At 31.3% G+C, this 21,811-nt stretch overlaps 1 protein-coding gene across 2 annotated transcripts in view; it reads left to right on the top strand.

The window, feature by feature from the left end:
* LOC145259900 (kelch domain-containing protein 4-like) overlaps nucleotides 1-21,811 on the top strand; it is a 64,282-nt gene that overhangs the window by 14,750 nt on the left and 27,721 nt on the right. The window contains exons 3-8 of one of the 2 annotated variants that reach the window (XM_080117821.1): nucleotides 2,912-2,990; nucleotides 5,785-5,883; nucleotides 9,454-9,590; nucleotides 13,706-13,798; nucleotides 18,542-18,768; nucleotides 20,391-20,542. In XM_080117821.1, the coding sequence (XP_079973947.1) occupies nucleotides 2,912-2,990; nucleotides 5,785-5,883; nucleotides 9,454-9,590; nucleotides 13,706-13,798; nucleotides 18,542-18,768; nucleotides 20,391-20,542 (787 nt within the window). Of the gene's footprint in view, nucleotides 1-2,911; nucleotides 2,991-5,784; nucleotides 5,884-9,453; nucleotides 9,591-13,705; nucleotides 13,799-18,541; nucleotides 18,775-20,390; nucleotides 20,543-21,811 lie in introns of both variants that reach the window. The other variant, XM_080117820.1, reaches the window with a different exon arrangement.

Raw genomic sequence — 21,811 nt, 5'->3', positions numbered from 1 at the left:
CAAATAACTGGTTTATGCTGTGTCACAATATCTTCAGCAAATATAACATTCATATCATTCAAGAAATTTCTGTCCTTTTTCCTTACAAACTGATAATCTACTTGAGTCTTTATTGTTTCAGATTCATATGGAACAAAATAATTCCTAACAATATTAAATATTCATCACAACTCGAATCCTGGAAATTGATTTGATAGCTTAACTGCGACAATGATCACCAATAAAAAAAAAATGAATACATAAATAAAAAAATAAAACTGACAAAGGAAAACCTCAGTGAACAGTTGCAGACATTTCTTTTCTCCTCTAATGAAGAAATTCTATTTTTGAAAATTAGGAATATCAACACCTACCATCTTGTATGAAACATTGTTGGTAAATAAACGTAATATAATTGAAAATTATTGAAATTTCTTCTAATATTGCCATTATTCTTTTATACACTAACTTGTATCCACAGTGTTTTCCACAAACTGCATTGATATAGCCTTCAAACACACCTCCTTTCACACTATGCACAATGCTTCAAGCAAACTACATCTTTTTCAAAATAGCTTTCCATTTTCTTGAGAACTGTATTTGCAATAAACACATCTATGACAAGGCCAAATTATAGGATTCTTTCTCTATTCTTATCACCACATACATTTTCTCCTACACTCTCTCAAAACAGCTAGTAGTCTTTCTAACATAATTCAAATCTCCTGCCACAACAAGTACTTCCTTCTCATTAATTTTATTAATTGCTGTAATACACCTGTCATAAAACTCATCTTTCATATTTTCACTCAAGTCACAATGTAGTACATAAACATATATTGCCTCTGAGTTGATATTTTATATAATTCTTTTTACTACTATAATAATGCAGTACATAAACAAATATTGCCTCTTAGTTGATACTAGCAGAAGTACCCGTCGTTGACTGAGTTCAAAAAGAGCCTTAAAAAAATGGACTCTGCTTTATATCACAATATAAATAAATTTTATTTTCTTTTAAACTCATATTTATTTTCTACATATCTTATTTTGTATCTTATATTTCCCTTTTGTCCTATAGATGTAGTGACAGACACACATAGACACAACATTGCTTGGATTATCTTTATGGGGGGGGTGAGGGGAGCAATTGCTCAAATGAACATGAGGGGGCAATGGTGGGAATCTTTATTGACACAAATTAGGTTTCCTCATTATAAGTGGGAGTGAGCAATGTAACCCATGAACCCGCCTCTTCCCATCATGGCAAGTTCAGTAGCTCTGTGTCAAACGGTGTGAGTGTGCAGAGGGTTTCCAGTTAGAAGTGACTCCCCTGGTTACTCACAGGTATTTAATTATTTTATATAGGGACTGATTGCTCACAGGTATTTACTTATTTTTTATAGGGACTTTGGTTGCTCAATACCCATGCTAAGTTTTTTGTTTTTTTTTTGTTTAAAAAATTTTGCTTTTGATTTTTCTTCTGGCTGATGGAACCCAAATGATGCTCTCCTCCTGCTGTCGTTGTCACAATTTTTTTTAAAAATTAGAAGCGGATTTTACGATTAGGCAACCTTCCCCCACTTTGCCAATTTTTTTTTTTTTTGATATGAAAGGAAAAATTTGTGTGTGTTTGTATGTCTGCCAAAAACTTTTCTCAGCTGCATTGGACCAGTCCAATACCGGTACTATCTGAAAGCATGATGTTTTCGACAAATACACATGCACATCAGACATTCTTTCTTGAATTGGTTTAAATAAAAAAAAGCTGAAATTATTTCGCTGACAGCGTCGTGGGGTAGTGGGTAATGAGGTCATGCCATAAGCTTTTAGTTTTCACATTCGAGCCCACGTAACGATGGTCTATTATTTTTTTTTAAGTTTTAACATTTAAACAGGGCTAAAAGCTTTTTATTTGCCATAACATTTTTCTTATTTTGAGGTTTACGTCATGTGATTTTTTTCCCTTTTAAAACAGAAACTGAATTATTTTCAAATTCACTTAAACTGGTTCATGTTTTTTTTTTTTACACCTCTCTCCACCCGTCTAAATTTTTTTTCTGAAGGTTGCTCAATATCCTTACTACATCACCTTTCTCCACCCAGGCAATGCTGGGTACCACCATTAGTCTATTATATAAAAGGGAAAATGTGTGTTAGTTTGTATGTATGTATGTGTGTGTATGTCTTCCAAAAACTTATGACAGACATATCAAACAATGACAAAATTGGTATCATTATAAAGGTCAACCTTTCAGATCACAAATATCTAAAAATTGGTCAAAAAGATTAATTCTGTGGTCAACTGGGCCATTTTTTGCGAGGGGTCAATTTTTAGCATTGACATTTGTGCAAAGTCATACGCCTAGCAATCTCAACGTACATTTAAAAGATGTTATTTCGAAGACCCGTGACGTCATAAGTTGCTGTGGCCAAGAAAGCTAACGCGTTAGCTTTTTTCACCTCCTTTTCCTCTTTCACATTATAGGTTCGAGCATGGCTCCTGCAGCTAATTTTATTTTTTTGCACTCACACGCATACTTGCTGCTATTTCGATTGAAACAAAAGTTGTTTTGATTTTTTTCTCTGGGATTTGATTGCTTAATAGCCTTAGTATACCACCTCTCTCCACCCGGGCAATGCCGGGTACCTATGCTAGTAAAAAAATAAAGCTGCAAAACTTTTCTCATCAGCCATCAACTTAATCAGTATGATTCACTCATATACATGATTAGCTTTAATCATTTTATCTACTTGCAATAAAAAAAATTGCTTTTTAGTTGATATTTACATTATTCTTTTTACTACCAAATCTTCATCCATTCATCCAAATCTTCTTTGCTTTTTCACATTAAGACTCCAATTTGTTGAATTTTAATTTATTATCTATTTTATATCCATACATTGCCTTTTTTTTTTTTTTTTTAAAAAGATGTAATGCATCATTAAGCAGTCACCCTGAAAAGGAAGAATTGGTCATGTTTGGCGGGGAGTACTTCAATGGTAAAGAGGTAAGTTACAAATCATATTTTTTTTTTTTTTTAATTTTTTTTTTATTACATTTTCACCCCAAACAAGGCAAATTGCCACTTTGGTGTGGGGGGCTACTATCAGGGGCAACACTACTGGGGTACTATGTAGGGATTTGGGCAGCAAGGTGTCGGTTCACGTTACACTTGAACTTCTGCACGTCAGTACTGTTGGGGAAGCAGGGACCTGGAATGGAATTCCAGAGTCTAGCGGTTCTGGGGAAGAAACTATTGGAGTAAAAAGATCTTTTACATCTAGGGATCTCTACAGTGTGGGGGTGGGATTTAGCAGCCTGTCGGGTTTGTCGAGGGTGCTCACGTCGTGGGGGCACAAGTGATTGCAGTTCGTAAGAGCATTCACCACTAAAATACTTGTAGAAAAGGCAGAGGGATGCAACATTTCGTCAATGGGACAGAGGCTGAAGCTTAGATGCCAGTTCAGGGCCTATCAGGTTTGCGACTCTCTTTTGAACCTTGTCAAGGAGCGAGAGACTAGTAGCAGATGCACCAGCCCAGATGTGGCAGCAATACTCCATACATGGGCGAATGGTGGCCTTATAGAGGTACAGGATACTTTCGGGTGTTAGTAGTTTTCTAGCACGGTAGAGAGAGCCCACCTTTCTTGCAGCAGCCCTGGCAATGCCTTCAATGTAATTGTTCCAACTCATGTTTCCTGTGAACGTTAGGCCAAGGAGTTTGAAAGATGGACTCTCAGATAAAGAGTCGTTGGCCATTGCTATGGGTGGTAGAGAGGGTTTCTTGTAATTATTGAATGAAACTAGTTTAGTCTTGGCAGCATTGAACGTGACCAACCACTTTTGTCCCCATTCCACTACAGATTGGAGGTCTTCCTCTAGTGTTTCTGCCATTTCTTTAGAAATGTGTTCATTCGTCTTCCTGTCGTGCCTGCCATAGAGTGTAGTGTCATCAGCATATATACCCATCTCAGAGGCAATGTTGTCGGGGAGGTCATTTATGAATATCAGGAACAATAGAGGTCCAAGGATATTGAGAGGTGTATAAAATTTTGTAGCTCATGTGCAGTTGTTTAATTAGTTGAGTTAAAACTAGAGATCAGAAGTTGGTATATAAACAGACTGGAATGTTCTATTATGCTTAGATGCGCAATTCTATTCTCCTTGTTCTGATTAGTTGTTAGCCTTGAGTAAAAATACTTGCATATAAATATTCATTTAAACAAGAGTTTGTCACTTGAAGCCCTTATATTAGAAAGTGTCATTTTGATTCTACAGGATACAAGTAGCAAGACTGTTCATTGATGCAGATGGAATTAACATGTTGACTTTCTGTTCTGTTATCTTCACGTATACATGAATACTATTATTTTGAACAGAACCCTATCCATGGGGTTTTGGTTTAAATTTCATACAGATTTCCGTGTTCGACAGAAAAATTTTAGAGTTCGACAAGATACACCCAAAAAAGTTTGGCGATAACATCTGTCGAAACATTGTTTCCTTGTTCCTTGACAATCAGTTCAACATTGACTTTATTGCTGTTTGGCTGAGATATGATCCTGTTCAGTCTTAGGAGGTCCATTCTCCCAGGCTTTACCTTCTCTTTGAGAAAGGGTTAGTTTATTGCTAATTACCTGAGGTGTCCTTACTAGGGAATGCTAACAGGGCTGCTGAGGTATTTCATGTAGGCCACAGCATGCTAATCCTAGTCTGTTGGCTTTTCAAACTCACACCTCACCTTGTATCTACCCTCCTGAAGAAGAGATAAATAAAACTATTCTATTGTATTAAACAAATCATTATATTAGGTTGATGCAAAATGTTTTCCATTTAGAATTTAATATTGAAAATGAAAAGCTGCTTTTGAAAATCTTTATTCATAACAATAATGACTTTAATTTGATTCCATCTGTCAATGAGCTTATAAATGCCTCACTCGTAAAATTCTTTAGACCTTGAATGTGAAATATAAATCTAACTCGTGTTCAATCTCCTCCCATGATGTTAATCTAAGATCATGAAAACGATTTTGCAATCCTCGAAATAAGTGATAATTCAAGTAAGCTAGATCAATAGAATAGGCAGGATATGGCAAGATTTCCAAACTAAATTCATTCTCCTGGGTCTTTGCTCAGTAGTGCTGTGTAAGGATGAGCATTATCATGATGGAAGATCACTCTCTTTCTCTTGACTAAAGAAGGTAATTTTCAGGTCAACATGGATAAGAACATTGCATAAAAATATGAATGATGCTTTAATAATCTGAAAAAGTTTATAAATTAATCATGGTGATATGTTTAAGTAATAACAATATGCATAAAATAAATTACAATCGTTTAGAACGCTTCTTCTACAAACTGACAAAAACTTTTACACCAACAAAAAATTAAAGTTGAGCACTCTTTAGGGAATTGGGGGAAAAAATGTCAAATTGGTGCGAATGTAATATTCCGACTTCCTGTTGTTGAATACTCTCTCTGACTGTTTGTTGGGAATACCCACCAATATGGCATTTATAAATCTTAATTCCCATCAATTCGCTCCCTTTTCTGTTGACTAAACAAGATTGTTTTCAAGTCAACATGGATAAGAACATTGCATAAAAAAATGAATGATGCTTTAATCTGAAATAAAAAGTAAGTTATAAATTAATCATGGTGATATTTTTAAGTAATAACAATATAAATTGCTCCTTCTACAAACCAGCAAAACTTTTGCACGAACCTGATATGTATATTTTAAAATTTTTATTTAATCATGTAATAAACCTACCTTTTTCCTTTTTTCTTTTTTAAAAGATGCTTATGTACAATGAGCTGTATTTTTATAACATCAAAAAGAATGAATGGCACAAGATTACTGCTCCAGGTGCCCCTCCTCCAAGAAGTTCTCATCAGGTAAATTTATTTACTAGTTTTAACCTGTACATCATGAAAGCTGTTTTTATGATTATTGATGAGGATGTCCTTTTTTTGTTTTCAAATAAAGAGTCCATTATCTTCTATATAAATGTTGTATTCTACAGAATCTAGTTATGATTGTGCTTTTTATTATATTGTTTATCATGTTGCTAAATCACGTATTCATGGAAGAAAAAGTTGCTTTGGCAATATTTTGTTTATTTTGGTAAGGTTTTTCATAAAGTCAAAAACTTGAATTTTCCAGCCTGACTGGCAACACGATTTATCGGTTTATTGATTTTCTTGGTTTTCACGCATTTTACTTGTGTTGTACATGAAAGTAATATGCCAAAATTACAAAATAAAATATCAAATCTGATTATGACTTGTTTAAAACAGTAAACCTTTCTTTGTATTTTAGCATATATTAACAGGAACCTCCTGACATTGCTCGGGATTGAATGAGGATCACTACTGTGCTTTTTCGATATGCTTATAAAATATCAGATTATTTTCTTCATTTTTACTGATCCCTTCTACCTATTTTGATCCTTAATATAATTGGAAGAAGCTTAATGGCTAGAAAACCCTGAAGTAGTCTCTTATATATATGGTTTGAAGGTGCTTGTTTATATTAGTGATCTTTTAAACCAGTTTTCAGGTCAAAACATTATTACATACCTGGCATTGTATCATGGCGAAAATTAGTATAAATTCCAAAAATTATGAAAAATGATTCAGTAGAAGATGTGCTACATCTATTTTCAACAAAAAAAATCAGCCACAGTTACATTCTAAAAATGGCGGATTTCTTATTTGTCAATTTAAGTCGCAGGTTATCTCCCTTGTTTGTCATACTAACGTGATTCCACATGAAAACATGATAAAACTTGATAAATTGATAAATTAAATTTTTACTTGTAATTATTTTTCTACTGGATCATTTTTGGAATTTTTACTAATTTCACCATGACATTTAAGTATGTAATAATATCACCTGAAATGCGTTAGTTTAAAAGATCACCAATATAAACAAGCACTGATTTGAGTGTGATTAAAGTCAGATATATGTATTTGAAGTTTTAAAGGCTGTCTCCATAGGTCACTTAGAGATATGTTCATATAGGTATTTGGTACATATAGAGTAACAAAACAATTTGGGAGCATTTCTATTGTCTTCTTCAGAGAATTTGAAACATTGTTTATAAATTTCATCAAAATAGGATATAATTTGTCCCTATTTACTTGCCTCCAAATGAGGGGATGTTAGAAACAATGTTAGTTTTAATGTGAGGAAAATTAAGCTACCAAAAAGAGGCACTCTGGTTTGAGATAAAATAAAACTGCCTCAATCGAGAAGGATTTCTTCTTCACTGATCGCAGACAAAAACGATGAAGCATAGTATCAGAGCAATTACTAGACTTTGCTCCTAGGAAAGTAGACCTTAAGTTTGGGGATGGCAAAAGAAAATGCTGAAATCAGTATCAAGATGTTAAATTTCAGGGGGGGGGGTTTCAGTTTTTCTCGTGCAGATAATATGGCAGCCATTTTGTTATTACTATATGAACATGTCTGAAGGTTATATGAACATGTCCGAAGGTTATAAAAATATGAAATTCTTTTCTCTCTCTTCTCTATCGAATTTATAAAACTCACTATGTCTGTGTTTGTCTGTCTCCATTTTTTTCAAAGTGCATCTCCTTCGAAATGCAAAGTTGCAGAGTGGCACAAGGTGACTCAAATAATTGCATTTTTTGTGAACCGTTTTTTTTATAAGTTGTTAGTCAGTAAAAATAGCTGATAAGGGGTCAAAATTGAAAAAAAATGGAACTTGGCAGATGTAAGTCTACTTAAAAGTGCTCTTGTATACATGCACAAGTACACATTTATACATTTTAAAGTTCATTTTTAATTATTTTTTATCCACCTTACAATACCTCAAATGGTAATGACTGAGGCTGGAGTGCTATATGTTTTGGTTTCAATTCTAGCTGATGGCACCCAAGTCATATTTATATATATATAAAATTCACCATGTCTGTGTGTGTGTGTCTGTCTTTCAAAGTGCATCTCCTCCAGGTTGCAAGGTTGCAGAGTGGCGTGAGGTGGGTCAAATGATTGCATTTGTTGTAGACCATTGTTTTATATATATATATATATATATATATATATATATATATATATATATATATATATATATATATATAAAGTGACCTTGTTTCTCTGTCTGTGTGATGAATGGTCTGTGAAAATATACATTTATATGTTAAAGTCAGTTCATTTGTAACTATTTCTTATCCATCTGACGATAGCTCAAACGGTAATGACTAAGACAGAAGAAAACATAAAAAAAACCTGTATGATGTACATAACCTGTGATGGAAAGTAAATATCATATGCTAAAAATCACTTAAATTAATTAAGCATAGATTATAAAAGAAATCATTTTTAAGCAACTCCCCCTTCCATCTTAAGAATGGCTAAAAGTTTGCAAGTTTTAATGACTTGAAGTTATCTCCCTTGTTCTTTCAGCCTGTTTTCCAGATTGTATTGCAAGATTGTTGCTTATCCTTTAACAATAAAATTTGATTTTTTTATTTAAAAAGAAAACTACTTGATCAATTTACAGGATTTTTGATAAACGCTATATTCTTTCTGTCATGTGTCTGTACATCATACAAATTTTTGTTTGATTTTGTTTTTTCATGGATTTTGTGTGTGTGGGTGGTTATTGAACAAACATTGATTCTTATTATAGACTAGCTGGACGCCCGGCGTTGCTCGGTCGTACAATATGCTTAAGCATGATATTTTAATTTATGCAGATTTCGTATGTATTATTATAGAATCAATCCTCTGTTGAGTATTATATATTACGAAGAATAATTTGTCCAGTGGACTAAGTCACAAAAATAAATAAATAAATAAAATAAATAATAATGATAATATCGTTCATTGAATTCCATCTGTGTTTGTTTACAATATCATGTCACTTGATATTAGAGCTTGACGATGAATGCTCTGTAAAAGTCACTTCTGATTAATGTTTAATTTTAAAATATGCAAACAAAGAAATGATTTGCAGCAATTTTAAATGATACTTCTTCTTTTATTGTAAATTGAACTTAAGAAAAAAATAAAATGAAGTACATCTAGGCTTTAACACGGAATCATTCGACCTATAGTCAAATGCTTTACAACTAAGCTATATCTCAAGATGTCAATAATTCTTTTTCTTAAGAAGAAATCATTGCTAAGATCTTATTATCTCCCTTGCCGGTGTAATGTATACAAGTTCCTCTGTAAAAATTATTCTTTTTTATTTATAAGAAAAAAACTATTTTTAGGATCAGATTTTTTCAATTTTCGATACATATTGAATGAATTTCTCTACAAGACATGTCTAAGAACACTGCCAGACAGATAAATTACTTTTATGTGAAATTTGCAAAAGATAAGCTCAGCTGTTTGGGAACCTATGAGGAATGAACACACACACACAAAGTGACTTTTATATAATAGAGATATTAAGCATTTTGGACTGAATATTTTCTTATATCTTTTAGGCAGTTCTATTAAAGCAAGGTGGTGGACAATTGTGGATCTTTGGTGGTGAATTTGCCAACCGCTCACAGTCTCAATTCTATCATTTTAAAGATCTTTGGATGTATTCATTCAAGGAAAAGAAATGGGAGAAAATCAAGTAAGTAACATTGGCAATTTTAAATAGGAATAATACACACAAACATGCAAATGTCGGTTTTTGTGATAAAAAAATGCAATAGTGTGAAATAAAATAAAATTGTAAAAATTCCATTTGAAATATAAATTAAATCCACCATAATGCATTTCTATTTCTTTGTAAACAAGCCAAACATTTTAATTGTTTGCTAGACTTTGGAATTTATTCCCTGTTTCTTGCTTTCCTAACTGTACTAACATGTAGGAGTTTAAATGTAATGTAAACAGACATCTTGCTACTCAACTCACTACATGGTCCCAAATAGTACCTCCTTACATCCAAATGACAATATTCCTTGTTTGAGGTGAATAATAGTAAAAGAAATTAAAAAGAAAAAAAAATTACTTTGTAACCCATCGAAATTTGAAAGTAAGTTTGAAGCATTTAAACTTTCTTAGATATTCATTTCTAGCTTTAAAATTCTTAGCAAATCCTCATTTATTAAAAGATTGAACAGTTTGAATACGATTCAAATTCAATAATTTTATGCTACATTATTTTAACAAATTAATTAGTTATAATTTTTAACAATTCAGTTCAAATAATGGTATTTGTTTAGTTTAATCAAGACATTAAAAAATGAAAATATTGAAAAAAAAATTATATTGCACATACCTGTTATGGAATTAAGTTCTCCAAAAAATATTTCACTCAATTTGATCAAGTATTATTTTTTTTTTTACAGCAGAAAAACAATTTGTTATGACAGTGGACAAAAGGTAGCCATGTTTGGATTTTTAGATGACGAGAAAGGGAGGGGGCGCCACGGGAGATAACTCAGTCAAAAACGTCAACACCCTGTCTCCATGTTAAATAATAGTTTCTCTCACATCCTAGTTGTCTAAAAATCCAAACCTGGCTACCTTTTGCTTGCTGTCATAACAAATTGTTTTTCTGCTGTAAAAAATAAAAATTACTTAATCAAATTAAATGAAAAATTTTTTTGGAGAACTTAATTCCATAACGAGTTCGTGCAATATAACTTTTTTCAATATTTTCATTTTTTAATGCCTTGATTAAACGAAACAAGTACCGAAATAATAATATAACTAAATACTCTCATGATAATTAAGTTTAACTTTCAAAGTCCTGTTTCCGATTTTTTTTTTTATTCCATTTTCACCTCAAACAAGGCACAGTGCCACTTTGATGTAGGAGGCTACTATCGGGGCCATAAGTTGCAGGGATGCTATATAGGAAGTTTGACAGCAAAATGTCTGTTCACATTACACTTGAACTTCTGTCTCTCAGTACCGTTGGGAAAGCAGGAACACAGAAAGGTGTTCCAAAGCCTAGCAGTTCTGAGTAAGAAACTATTAGAGTAGAAGGCTTTCTTACATCTATAGATCTCTACTGTGTAGGGGTGGGATTTTGCTGCTTGTCGTGTTTATCGGAGGTATTTATGTCAAGGGGGTGCAAGGGCTTGTAGTTCGTTGGAGCATCCAGCATTAAAATACTTGTAGAACAGGCAGAGGGATGCAACATTTCGTCAATGGGACAGAGGCTAAAGCCCAGTTGACAGTTCAGGACCTATCAGGACCCTATCTAGGAGCGAGAGACTAGTAGCAGATGCAAATGTGACAACAATACTCCATACATGGGCGAATTGTGGCTTTGTAGAGATACAGGATCTTTTCAGGCATAAGTAACTTTCTAGCATGGAAGAGAGAGCCCACCTACCTCGCAGCAGTCCTGGCAATGCTCTCAATGTATCTGTTCCAACTCATGTTTCCCTGTGAACGTTAAGCCGAGAAGTTTGAAAGAAGTACTTTCAGGTAGTATATCGTTAGTCATAGCTATTAGTGTTTAAGAATGTTTCTTGTAATTATAGAAGGAAACAAGCTTAGTCTTGGCAGCATTGAATGTGACCATCCATTTTTGTCCCCATTCCACCAGATTGGAGGTCTTCCTCTAGTTTGAAATGAGGATTGATAATTTAAATTATTTAAACTACTGTTCTCATCTTGAATGTTTTTCGGACAATGTTTCAGCCAATGTGATTTCCGACCTACTGGTTTATCTTGTTGAACTCTGGGAAATCTATTGAATTAATTTGGAATTATTTTGGAGATGAGTAATTTGTATAATCTTTTATTTAATTATTTGGACTATTCTCCTCCTCTTCTAGTTGTTGTTTTCATGATGTTTCGACCTTCGTCAGGTTAACTGCGACGGGATAGGATGTCAAATCCTCCAACTACATTCACAGCAATTACTGCTTTCAGAAGATTGTGAATTTATAAGACTAAAAAATCCAACCTTGATTGCCCTTTGGGGCCCATTGTACAGTGGATAGAGATGCAAGAATATCCAAGATTCCAAGTGAGCATTGTCTGAAGGTAGCAGTTTCAATCCCACCCAAAGTCGGTCAGTAGATTAGTTGACCAAACCGTGGTAAGATAACAACAACTACTGAAAGCAATAATTGTTGTGGATGGAGTTAGTGCATTCAACATTCCTATTCCGTCGCGGTTGACGAAAACCGGAGGAATAATTGGCCGAAATGTTGTGAAAATAACAACAAGAAGAGGAGGATAATAGTCCAAATAATTAAATAAAAAATTCTGGGAACTCTGCACAGAGTTTTGAATGGAGCCCTTTATTTAATCCACTGGGGTAGAATGCTCTCATTCCATCAGTAATGACCGAGTAGAAGGCTTAAGTAATTTGTATTCTTAGTATCGCCCCCTGCATTGAAGATTTGACCTTCAACCTCCAGAAAAGTCTCACTTAGAATTGAATTTTACTTTATCTGTTTGTATTTTATCCGTTATGCCACAAGTCCTTGTAGAACAAAAGGATTTTACCTCCATGGATTACATAAATGGTTCCATTTGAAATTCCATATAAATTGAATTCAACAAGATAAACCTGAAGAAGATCTGAGGTTACATTTGCCGAAATGTTGTGACTTGTTGTAACACTTAAATGTTTTTAATGTGTCCACAATTTGATAAAGAAACTTTATCACAGAAGTTAACTGAGTACTCAGGTCCTGCATATGATCTTGAAGTGCATCAGATGGTGAGTTCCCTAATCATACAAAAAAGCTCCTGCAAAAAGAGAATAGAAAAAAAATGAAACATTAACATGCACACATATATCAGCCAAATATGAAAAACCTACAAATATGAAAACCCTACAAATATGTACACACACAATCAGTACACACACAATCAGTACACACACAATCAGTACACACACAATCAGTACACGCAGGCAATATAGTTTTTTTTTTTTTAAGAACCAAATTGTTATGAAACTATCATACACTGTCATCTCCTACATTTGTTTTTTTTTAATCAAATTTTTGTAAGAAATATTTACATTTTTCAGTAGATAATTCAATGAAGGAATTATTCAAGATCTGTTTTGCAATAAAATCTGTTAAACTCTTTAAAACCTATAAATACTTGTGATTTGTTTTATTTATACCATTTTTTGGTGTTTTTATTATAATTTTAAAAGAGCCAAATTTCTATAAAACTATCACATAAATTGAGGAAATACTTTCTGGTGGATTTAATTTTGCAATGAAATTATTTTTTAAATAGAATATTTTTGAATCTGCATTTTTTAGAATGTGGTTGCATTTTTTATTGTTTTATTTTTATTTATACTTTTCATGGAATCACTCCAAACAAGATATGAAGCCACTTGATATAAGGAGCTAAAAAAAAAAATCATACCACTTCAAGGCCAATCAATTATAAATGTTATATGGATAGATTCCAACCCAGAAAACTGCAATTTTTATCCCTTTGTTAGGTATGTTGCTCATGGAATGTGATGACAAAAAGACAAAAGAAGAGTTATGAGGCTGCTGAAATAATAATTGATGAATAATAAATGAATTAAAAAATATTAATGCATGTAGTAAGTGTAAGACATGTACTTGTGATAGAAACACGCACATGCACATAGACAGATATGGGTGAAGTTGTCTTATGATTTAATTGATGTAGAGAAGCTGAAATATTCATAGTTTACATTTCACTATTTTAAAATCCGTATGTAATATGGATAATTGCTATCACATTATTTTGTTTTTATCTTATTTCCGCCCAATTTTTTAGATGTGTTGGTGGTCCATCTGCACGGAGTGGTCATCGAATGGTAGCTTATAAAAAGATGCTGGTTTTATTTGGTGGCTTTAATGATAACACCAGGTCAGTCTTGGATATCCTTTTATTTATTTATTTTTTATAATTTTAATGTAAAAAAATAAAGATCTTCTTTATCAAGCTCTTAAAGAAAACTATTTTGTTTTGTATCTTCCATTCTTTTTTTTTTAACATATATATATATATATATATATATATATATATATATAATTACCAAGATAAATATTTAAATTAGAACCTATTGAGATAATAAATAGCTCAAAAAGCTAGATAGAACAATTAACAAATAAGAAAATTGCTGATGGCAAAAATTTAATAAATTACAATATTAATTTATCAAATATTCAAACATAGAATTAAAATAAAGAATAATACTTAACATTTTTTTGTTTGTATTCCTTGTTTGAATATTTGTTGAATTGTAATTTATTTGTTGAATTGTAATTTATTCAAATTGTATTTGTTGAATTGTAATTTATTTGTTGAATTGTAATTTATTCAAGTTTTATTTTCATCAATTTTATGTGTGTGTATATATATATATATATATATATATATATATATATATATATATATATATATATATATATATATCTGTTATTTTTTTAGTGATATTAACAGTTTTGAAACACTGCTTTTTGTATTTAATTTTGCTACCTTAGCAATGAAAGAGTTACTTGCCCTTTCTTTTGCTTATATAAATGTGTTACCCTCTTTTTCCTTTTTTTTAATATTTAAATATTTTTATATATGGATAACTTTTATGTACGTTAATATATATATATGTGTGTGTGTGTGTGTGTGACTAAATCAAGTCACATTGAAGAAATAAATGATAGTGTTTGGTTTAGTAAATGTAGAACAGTTGAGGCAGTAGAATCAGTTGTAATGCCAAGGAAAACACGGGAGGAAATGATAAGGATGTATTTAAGAGAAAGAGAGATAAATAAAAACCTGGCCAGAGACAGGTTAGTTTAAAAGGCCATTTAAACCTGTCATGAAATTAAATGACATGTTAGTCAATTACATGCTTACAGTTAATAATAAAAGAGATAAAACATGTTGATTTGATATTATACTACTTTAGAATTATTTTTGATAATATTGAGGTGACATAGTAAAGAAGTCAATTATTTAATGTAGAGACAATTTTCCTAAAGAATAAAAAGCTTGTCCATGGAGAAAAATATTTAGATGTTAAAAATTCAACATAAAATTTTCATTAAAAAAAATAAATGATTAAGTTGTTACCTGTGAGATGTTTGTTTACATTTTTTCAAACAATCACATGATTCAAATTAACCAATCAAATGCTAACATTAAGGGCAACCATTTGAAACTTAATAAAAATCATCTGCTCTGAATATTTTAAGCATATTTTAACTTAAAATTTGAATCAATTCAAAATCAATTTCCACTTAGCATTTAAATTAAAAATATAATATTTCCATTTAAAAAAAAGCATTTTAAATAGACACTTAACAGGAGTATCATCTTAGACCGAATGACGAACCATAAATGTTACAGAAAACTGAATTTATACAAGTAACTCATTTCCCTAACTCTGCAATAAATCTTTTAAATTTTATTTATTGAAAATGGATCATTTAGGGCTTAAGGACCTCAGCAGGAAGGAGAAACAAGAAAAACAGTATTTAGTTGAAACTGGCTGCCTTTTGCTTTCACACACACACACACATGGCATTCTGTAGACAAACATAAAAAATAAGTTGTTTGGTTTTTCGCTAGCAAGATTTATTTTTTAATGTAGAGTGTTTTGTTTTGTTTAGTTACAAAAATGTTTGCATATCTGTATGCAACAAGTATAAACAAATGAAATTTAAAAATACAGAACTTTATTTACAACTTTTTTATTGTATATTTATATTATATATATTTTTATAACTTTTATTTTTATAAAATAAACCTTTGCTACTTACTTGCCTTTCTACATTAAATGAGTGTTGTAAAAATACATTTCATCTTTCCTCTCCTTGGTCAGTGATGGAGAAATCCTTCTAGACTGAGGTAATTTTATAACAGATCCGGAGTGCCTTGTATGGGGAGCTGGATTTTTCCTAGATTAAAAATTGACCCTCTGTCTACTCTGCCCCATTGAGGAGGCCAAAAGTTTTTATTTATTTTTATTTTTTAATTAAGTGTATTATTTTATAAATGATCGGTTTTTAATGTAAGGAAAATCCTGTTCATCCCTTGTAGATTAGATATTTTAGATAAGATTCGGTACTTGTACTGTTTAATCAGGATATTAAAGAATGAAAATATCGGAAAAAAAAAAAAAGTTATATTATACATATCCGTTTTGGACTGAAGTCCTCTGAAGAAAAAAACTTCATTTAATTTGATTGAGTAGTTTTTTTTTACAGCGGAAAAACACGTTTTTATGACGGCGCGCTGAAGGTAGCCATGTTTGGATTTTTAGAACATGCCACAGTCTAAAGTGCCGACACCCTCCTCCCTATCTTAAATAATAACTTTTCTTCTTAAAAATCTTAGCAAATCGTCATTTATAAAAAAATTGAACAGTTTGAACGCGATTCAAATCCAATAATTTTATGGCGATTAAAACATTACTTTAACAAATTAATTAGTTATAATTTTTTAACAATTCAGTTCAAATAATGGTATTTGTTTAGTTTAATCAAGACATTAAAAAATGAAAATATTGAAAAAAAATTATATTACACATACCTGTTATGGAATTAAGTTCTCCAAAAAATATTTCACTTAATTTGATCAGGTATTATTTTTTTTTTTACAGCAGAAAAACAATTTGTTATGACAGCGGACAAAAGGTAGCCATGTTTGGATTTTTATACAACGATAAAGGGGGGGCCACGGGAGATAACTCAGTCTAAAACGTCAACACCCCGTCTCCATGTTTAATAATAGTTTCTCTCACTTCCTCGTCATCTAAAAATCCAAACCTGGCTACCTTTTGCCTGCTGTTATAACAAATTGTTGTTCGCTGTAAAAAAAAAATTACTTACTCAAATTAAGTGAAATTCTTTTTTGGAGAACTTCATAACAGATACACACAATATAACTTTTTTTCGATATTTTAATTTTTTAATGTCTTGATTAAACTGTACAAGTACCTAAGATTCTATTATGCATAAAAATTGTCTCGTCTAGAAGGATTTCTTTTTCACTGGGAGGACATGAAAGATCAGTGTCCTAAATTCTCATGTCAGTTGTTTATGTACGTAAAATCCTGTTTCCTCCAAAATGTTTTGTACCTTACATTAAAAAAATAAATCTTTCCCCTATCAAAAAATAATATAACTATTAAAATGTAAAATAATCATCTCTCGTTTGTTTATAAAAAAATTTGTTTGAATATTTTTATTAAAAAGTTTTGTAAATAAAAAAAATGCACCCTACATTAAAAAAAAAAAATCTTGCTGGCAAAAAAACCCCAAACAATTAGTTTTTTTATGTTTGTTTACAAAATTCCATGTGTATGTGTGAGGGTGAAAATTAATTGGTGTCAACCGAAAGCTGTTTGTCTTGTCTCCCTATCCTGCTGGTGATCCTTAAGCCCTAATTAATCCTATAAAATTGTGACAAATGTGTATTAAAACTACATTAAAATCATGCAAAGAGTGGGTTTTTAAAATTGTACAATAGAATTCGATTTGAGAACAATTCATTTTGAAGTTTAATAACACCAGTTAAGTCTCACTCATCTTTGGTAATCAGACAATCTCATTTTTTTGAATGAGTGTGTAACATATGCACAAACATGAATAAGTATATTATTATGGAATGTATTAAAAAAATATTTAAACATATAACAAATGTGCTATAATTTGTAGCTATTTTTTATTTTTTTGAATTACAGAGACTACAAATACTTCAATGATGTATATATCTTCAACTTAGAGACATATTTTTTATTTTTTTGAATTACAGAGACTACAAATACTTCAACGATGTATATATCTTCAACTTAGAGACATATTTTTTATTTTTTTGAATTACAGAGACTACAAATACTTCAACGATGTATATATCTTCAACTTAGAGACATATTTTTTATTTTTTTGAATTACAGAGACTACAAATACTTCAACGATGTATATATCTTCAACTTAGAGACATATTTTTTATTTTTTTGAATTACAGAGACTACAAATACTTCAATGATGTATATATCTTCAACTTAGAGACATATTTTTTATTTTTTTGAATTACAGAGACTACAAATACTTCAATGATGTATATATCTTCAACTTAGAGACATATTTTTTATTTTTTTGAATTACAGAGACTACAAATACTTCAACGATGTATATATCTTCAACTTAGAGACATATTTTTTATTTTTTTGAATTACAGAGACTACAAATACTTCAATGATGTATATATCTTCAACTTAGAGACATATTTTTTATTTTTTTGAATTACAGAGACTACAAATACTTCAACGATGTATATATCTTCAACTTAGAGACATATTTTTTATTTTTTTGAATTACAGAGACTACAAATACTTCAACGATGTATATACCTTCAACTTAGAGACATATTTTTTATTTTTTTGAATTACAGAGACTACAAATACTTCAACGATGTATATATCTTCAACTTAGAGACATATTTTTTATTTTTTTGAATTACAGAGACTACAAATACTTCAATGATGTATATATCTTCAACTTAGAGACATATTTTTTATTTTTTTGAATTACAGAGACTACAAATACTTCAATGATGTATATATCTTCAACTTAGAGACATATTTTTTATTTTTTTGAATTACAGAGACTACAAATACTTCAACGATGTATATATCTTCAACTTAGAGACATATTCCTGGAGTAAAATTGAAGCTTCTGGAAAGGCTCCAGCACCCAGATCAGGTTGCATCATGGCGTCTGCTACTCATCTTAATAAGATTGTTGTATATGGTGGCTACAGCAAACAGCCAATCAAAAAGGATTTGGATCAGGGTATATTTCATTCAGATATGTTTGCTCTCATACCAGAAGGTAAACCTTTGCTATTTTTCTCTCAAGTTAACTATTTTATTTTAAATTCTTGTAGATAATTGATTGAAATAAATAATTTGAAAACCATTTGAAAATCGAGCCCATTTTAAGAAATTGTTGTATTTTCAATTATCAGCAGCTAACAATGTGTGGACTTGTATGATAATGTCATAAAGGATGAATGGCAGCTTTATGACGTCATCTATTTTCAAGTAAATATATATCTCTATCTTAATAAAAATCATGTTTTCATCTGGATCCCTTTTCTCCTCCTTCTCTTTTTCACACTTTCTCTCTCCCTCTCTTCTTTCATTTTCTCTCTTTTACCACTATCTGTCTCTCCCTCTCTTTGCCCCCATTCTCTCAACCCTCTTGCTCTCTTCCTCTCTTTCATCCCTCTTTCTCTCTCTCCTTCTTCACATCTTTCTCTCTCTTATATAAGTGAAAGCTAACACCAAGAGTATTTTATTAATAATCGCAAAAATTTGAATTCCTTTTTGTTTAAAAGGAAAATGTGTTTTTTTTTTAAGTATGAAGAAAATTCCTGTAAATTATGTACCCCCCCCCCAAAAAAAAAAAAACAGGAAAAAAAAGTAAATATCTAGAAATTGCTTAATATATTAATTTCAACTAAACTTAAATTGCTCATGAAAGATACTGGCCATTGTTTTGACTCACAATTTCAATCTCTAACTGCTTTGTTCTTAATTGTAAGCCCACCATGACAAGTATAAAAGTAACACTTTGATTTAACCTGGAAATAAATCATGCACTGTTTATCTTATTGCTTTCCTTCTTTTTTTGTCTCAGCATAAGTAAGATACATTCAAGGAAGAAAATGCTGGCACGAACGATTTTGAAACACATTTTGTTTGTTTATGAAGCATGTTGCATTCAACTTATTTCTTCCCTTCTTTTTGATTGAGGTGGGAAAATAATTTAATTCTAGGAAAATGCCAATTAAATATAGATTTAAAGAAGTAATATGGAATAGTATTGAATGTTGTGAAAAAAAGACAGTATGCAGTCATTAAAAAGTAATGCTGCTTGGCTCATTATGGAAGAACAGCACTTTAGATAGTTGTTATAAACAAAAATGTGCTAGCTACTATCATAGTAATAAATAAATTGTAAGAAAAGAATTGTATATTGTGGAGTTGTGAAAAATAAAAATGTTTACCAATTAAATGAAATAGATCACTGTTGAAATTTATTTTTTATTAATGACGTAAGCGGATTTTTAGTTTTTTGGTCATAATTGAAAATCGTTTCTATATTAGGACTACATCATGTTTTCAAACTGTAGTGAAGTATATGTTATTATAGTACTAATAATATGTTACAACATTAACAAATGGAAATTGGCTAATCAGAGTCAAAGTTTGATTTGACAGCTTAAATGTTATTTAAGTCCAGCTTTTAAAATCTCACAAGATAACTTCATGTGTTAGATATATCCAACATGAAAAAATGTATCTGTATAACAGATCTAGAGAAAGTCATGAAAGAATACTTTGTAATTGAAAAGTTATTGCAAGTGAAAGGAGAGTACCAGAAATAAGAAAACTCTACATTAATTAATTTAAAAAATAAAATTTTCCTTATTTTTATTTTATTTTTAGGTAAACAAGAAAAGAATGCTTCTCAGCCACAAAAGTGGAAGTGGATTTCTATGAAACAATCCGGTTTCCGTCCAGACACACGGAGTGGGATGAGTGCCACCATTCTGCCAGGTTCTGACAACATTTTAGCTTTTGGAGGAGTTTATGATCAGGTAAGGATCAGTTGTCTGTGTGGCTGTTAGAGATAAGTAAATTTGAAAGTGTTACTAGCGCTTTTTCTAGATTTAAAAAAAGTGGAATTCCATGCAGAAATCATATTCTTAACCTGTCACTACAACTATGTACCTAGAAAACAGGGTTATTAAACTTGACATAGTAATGTGCGACATGAAGTAGGAAAGAAGCAACCTTAGTAGAAGTTAGTGTCCCTAATGATGATGAGGGGGAAAAAATAATGTATGTTATGTATAACATGAAAAGAAACTGGAATCTTAGAAAGATTTCCATCATTCCAGTAATTTTAACCAATCAGAATCATGGAAAAAAATTTCAAAAGCTACCTGGCAAATATACTCAGTGAACCAAGTACAAGAGAGACACAAACAATTGCCCTTAAGGGGATGATGAGAGTCTTATTTAAGATCTCTTTGCTGGAATGTCTGGCATTCCGTAGGATACCCCATGTGTACTTGATGTTTCTATCTGAAAACTAAATTAACAATTTTTTTGGATATGGAAGAAAGTAGCTATAAGTCAAAAACTTTCTATTTTAATTTAAAAAGCTACAGTTATGTTGGAATATTAACATTCTATTTATCATTAATAGAGCTATGACAACAGCATATTCTTTTCATTGCTTTGACTCTCGAGTATATATGACTCGATTAGACACAGTCAATCAACTGAGAACCACATCACTCTATATAAAAGCATAAAAGATATCAATGGTTACACACTCAAGAGTCCAAACAATGAAAAGAATATGCTGTTGTCATAGCCCTAATCATTAAATTCAATTACTTAGAAATAGCTTTCGTATATTTATATCAGATCTACCTCTGCATTCCATGTTCAAAAATTGTGTCCTCTATAGTATCAGACCTAACAGAATGGTTAATTGTACGTAAAGACTGCTTCATACCCTTCAAAAAATTCTAGCCAAAACCTAACAGCCAGTTGTGATTCTCTCCATAATGTGCTGCTGCCAGTACGCACAGAAATCATTTTTTTTATTGCATCCAACATAATAGATGTACTGAGACTAAAGCTGCTTTCAGGATTGCCAGCAACCACTGTGAAATAGTAATAAAGAATTAGAGAGAGTTGTATGCTCAGTCCATCAAGTTCGAAGTAGCTGAGCAGTGGCTTAGTGCCCACCAGTTTTGGCAAATAACAAGAATCCTGAACAGAAGTGTGTGCTCTATCCCAACCACCATAAGTGGACCTGAGGTAATCTCATCAGTATTGGACAAAACCAAATT

Source organism: Euprymna scolopes, chromosome 35 (genome assembly GCF_053919585.1).
Source record: "Euprymna scolopes isolate OS-2025 chromosome 35, ASM5391958v1, whole genome shotgun sequence".
Lineage (NCBI taxonomy): Eukaryota > Metazoa > Mollusca > Cephalopoda > Sepiida > Sepiolidae > Euprymna > Euprymna scolopes.
The sequence above is the reverse complement of the archived record's forward strand: the minus strand, read 5'-3'. Positions and strand labels throughout refer to the sequence as shown.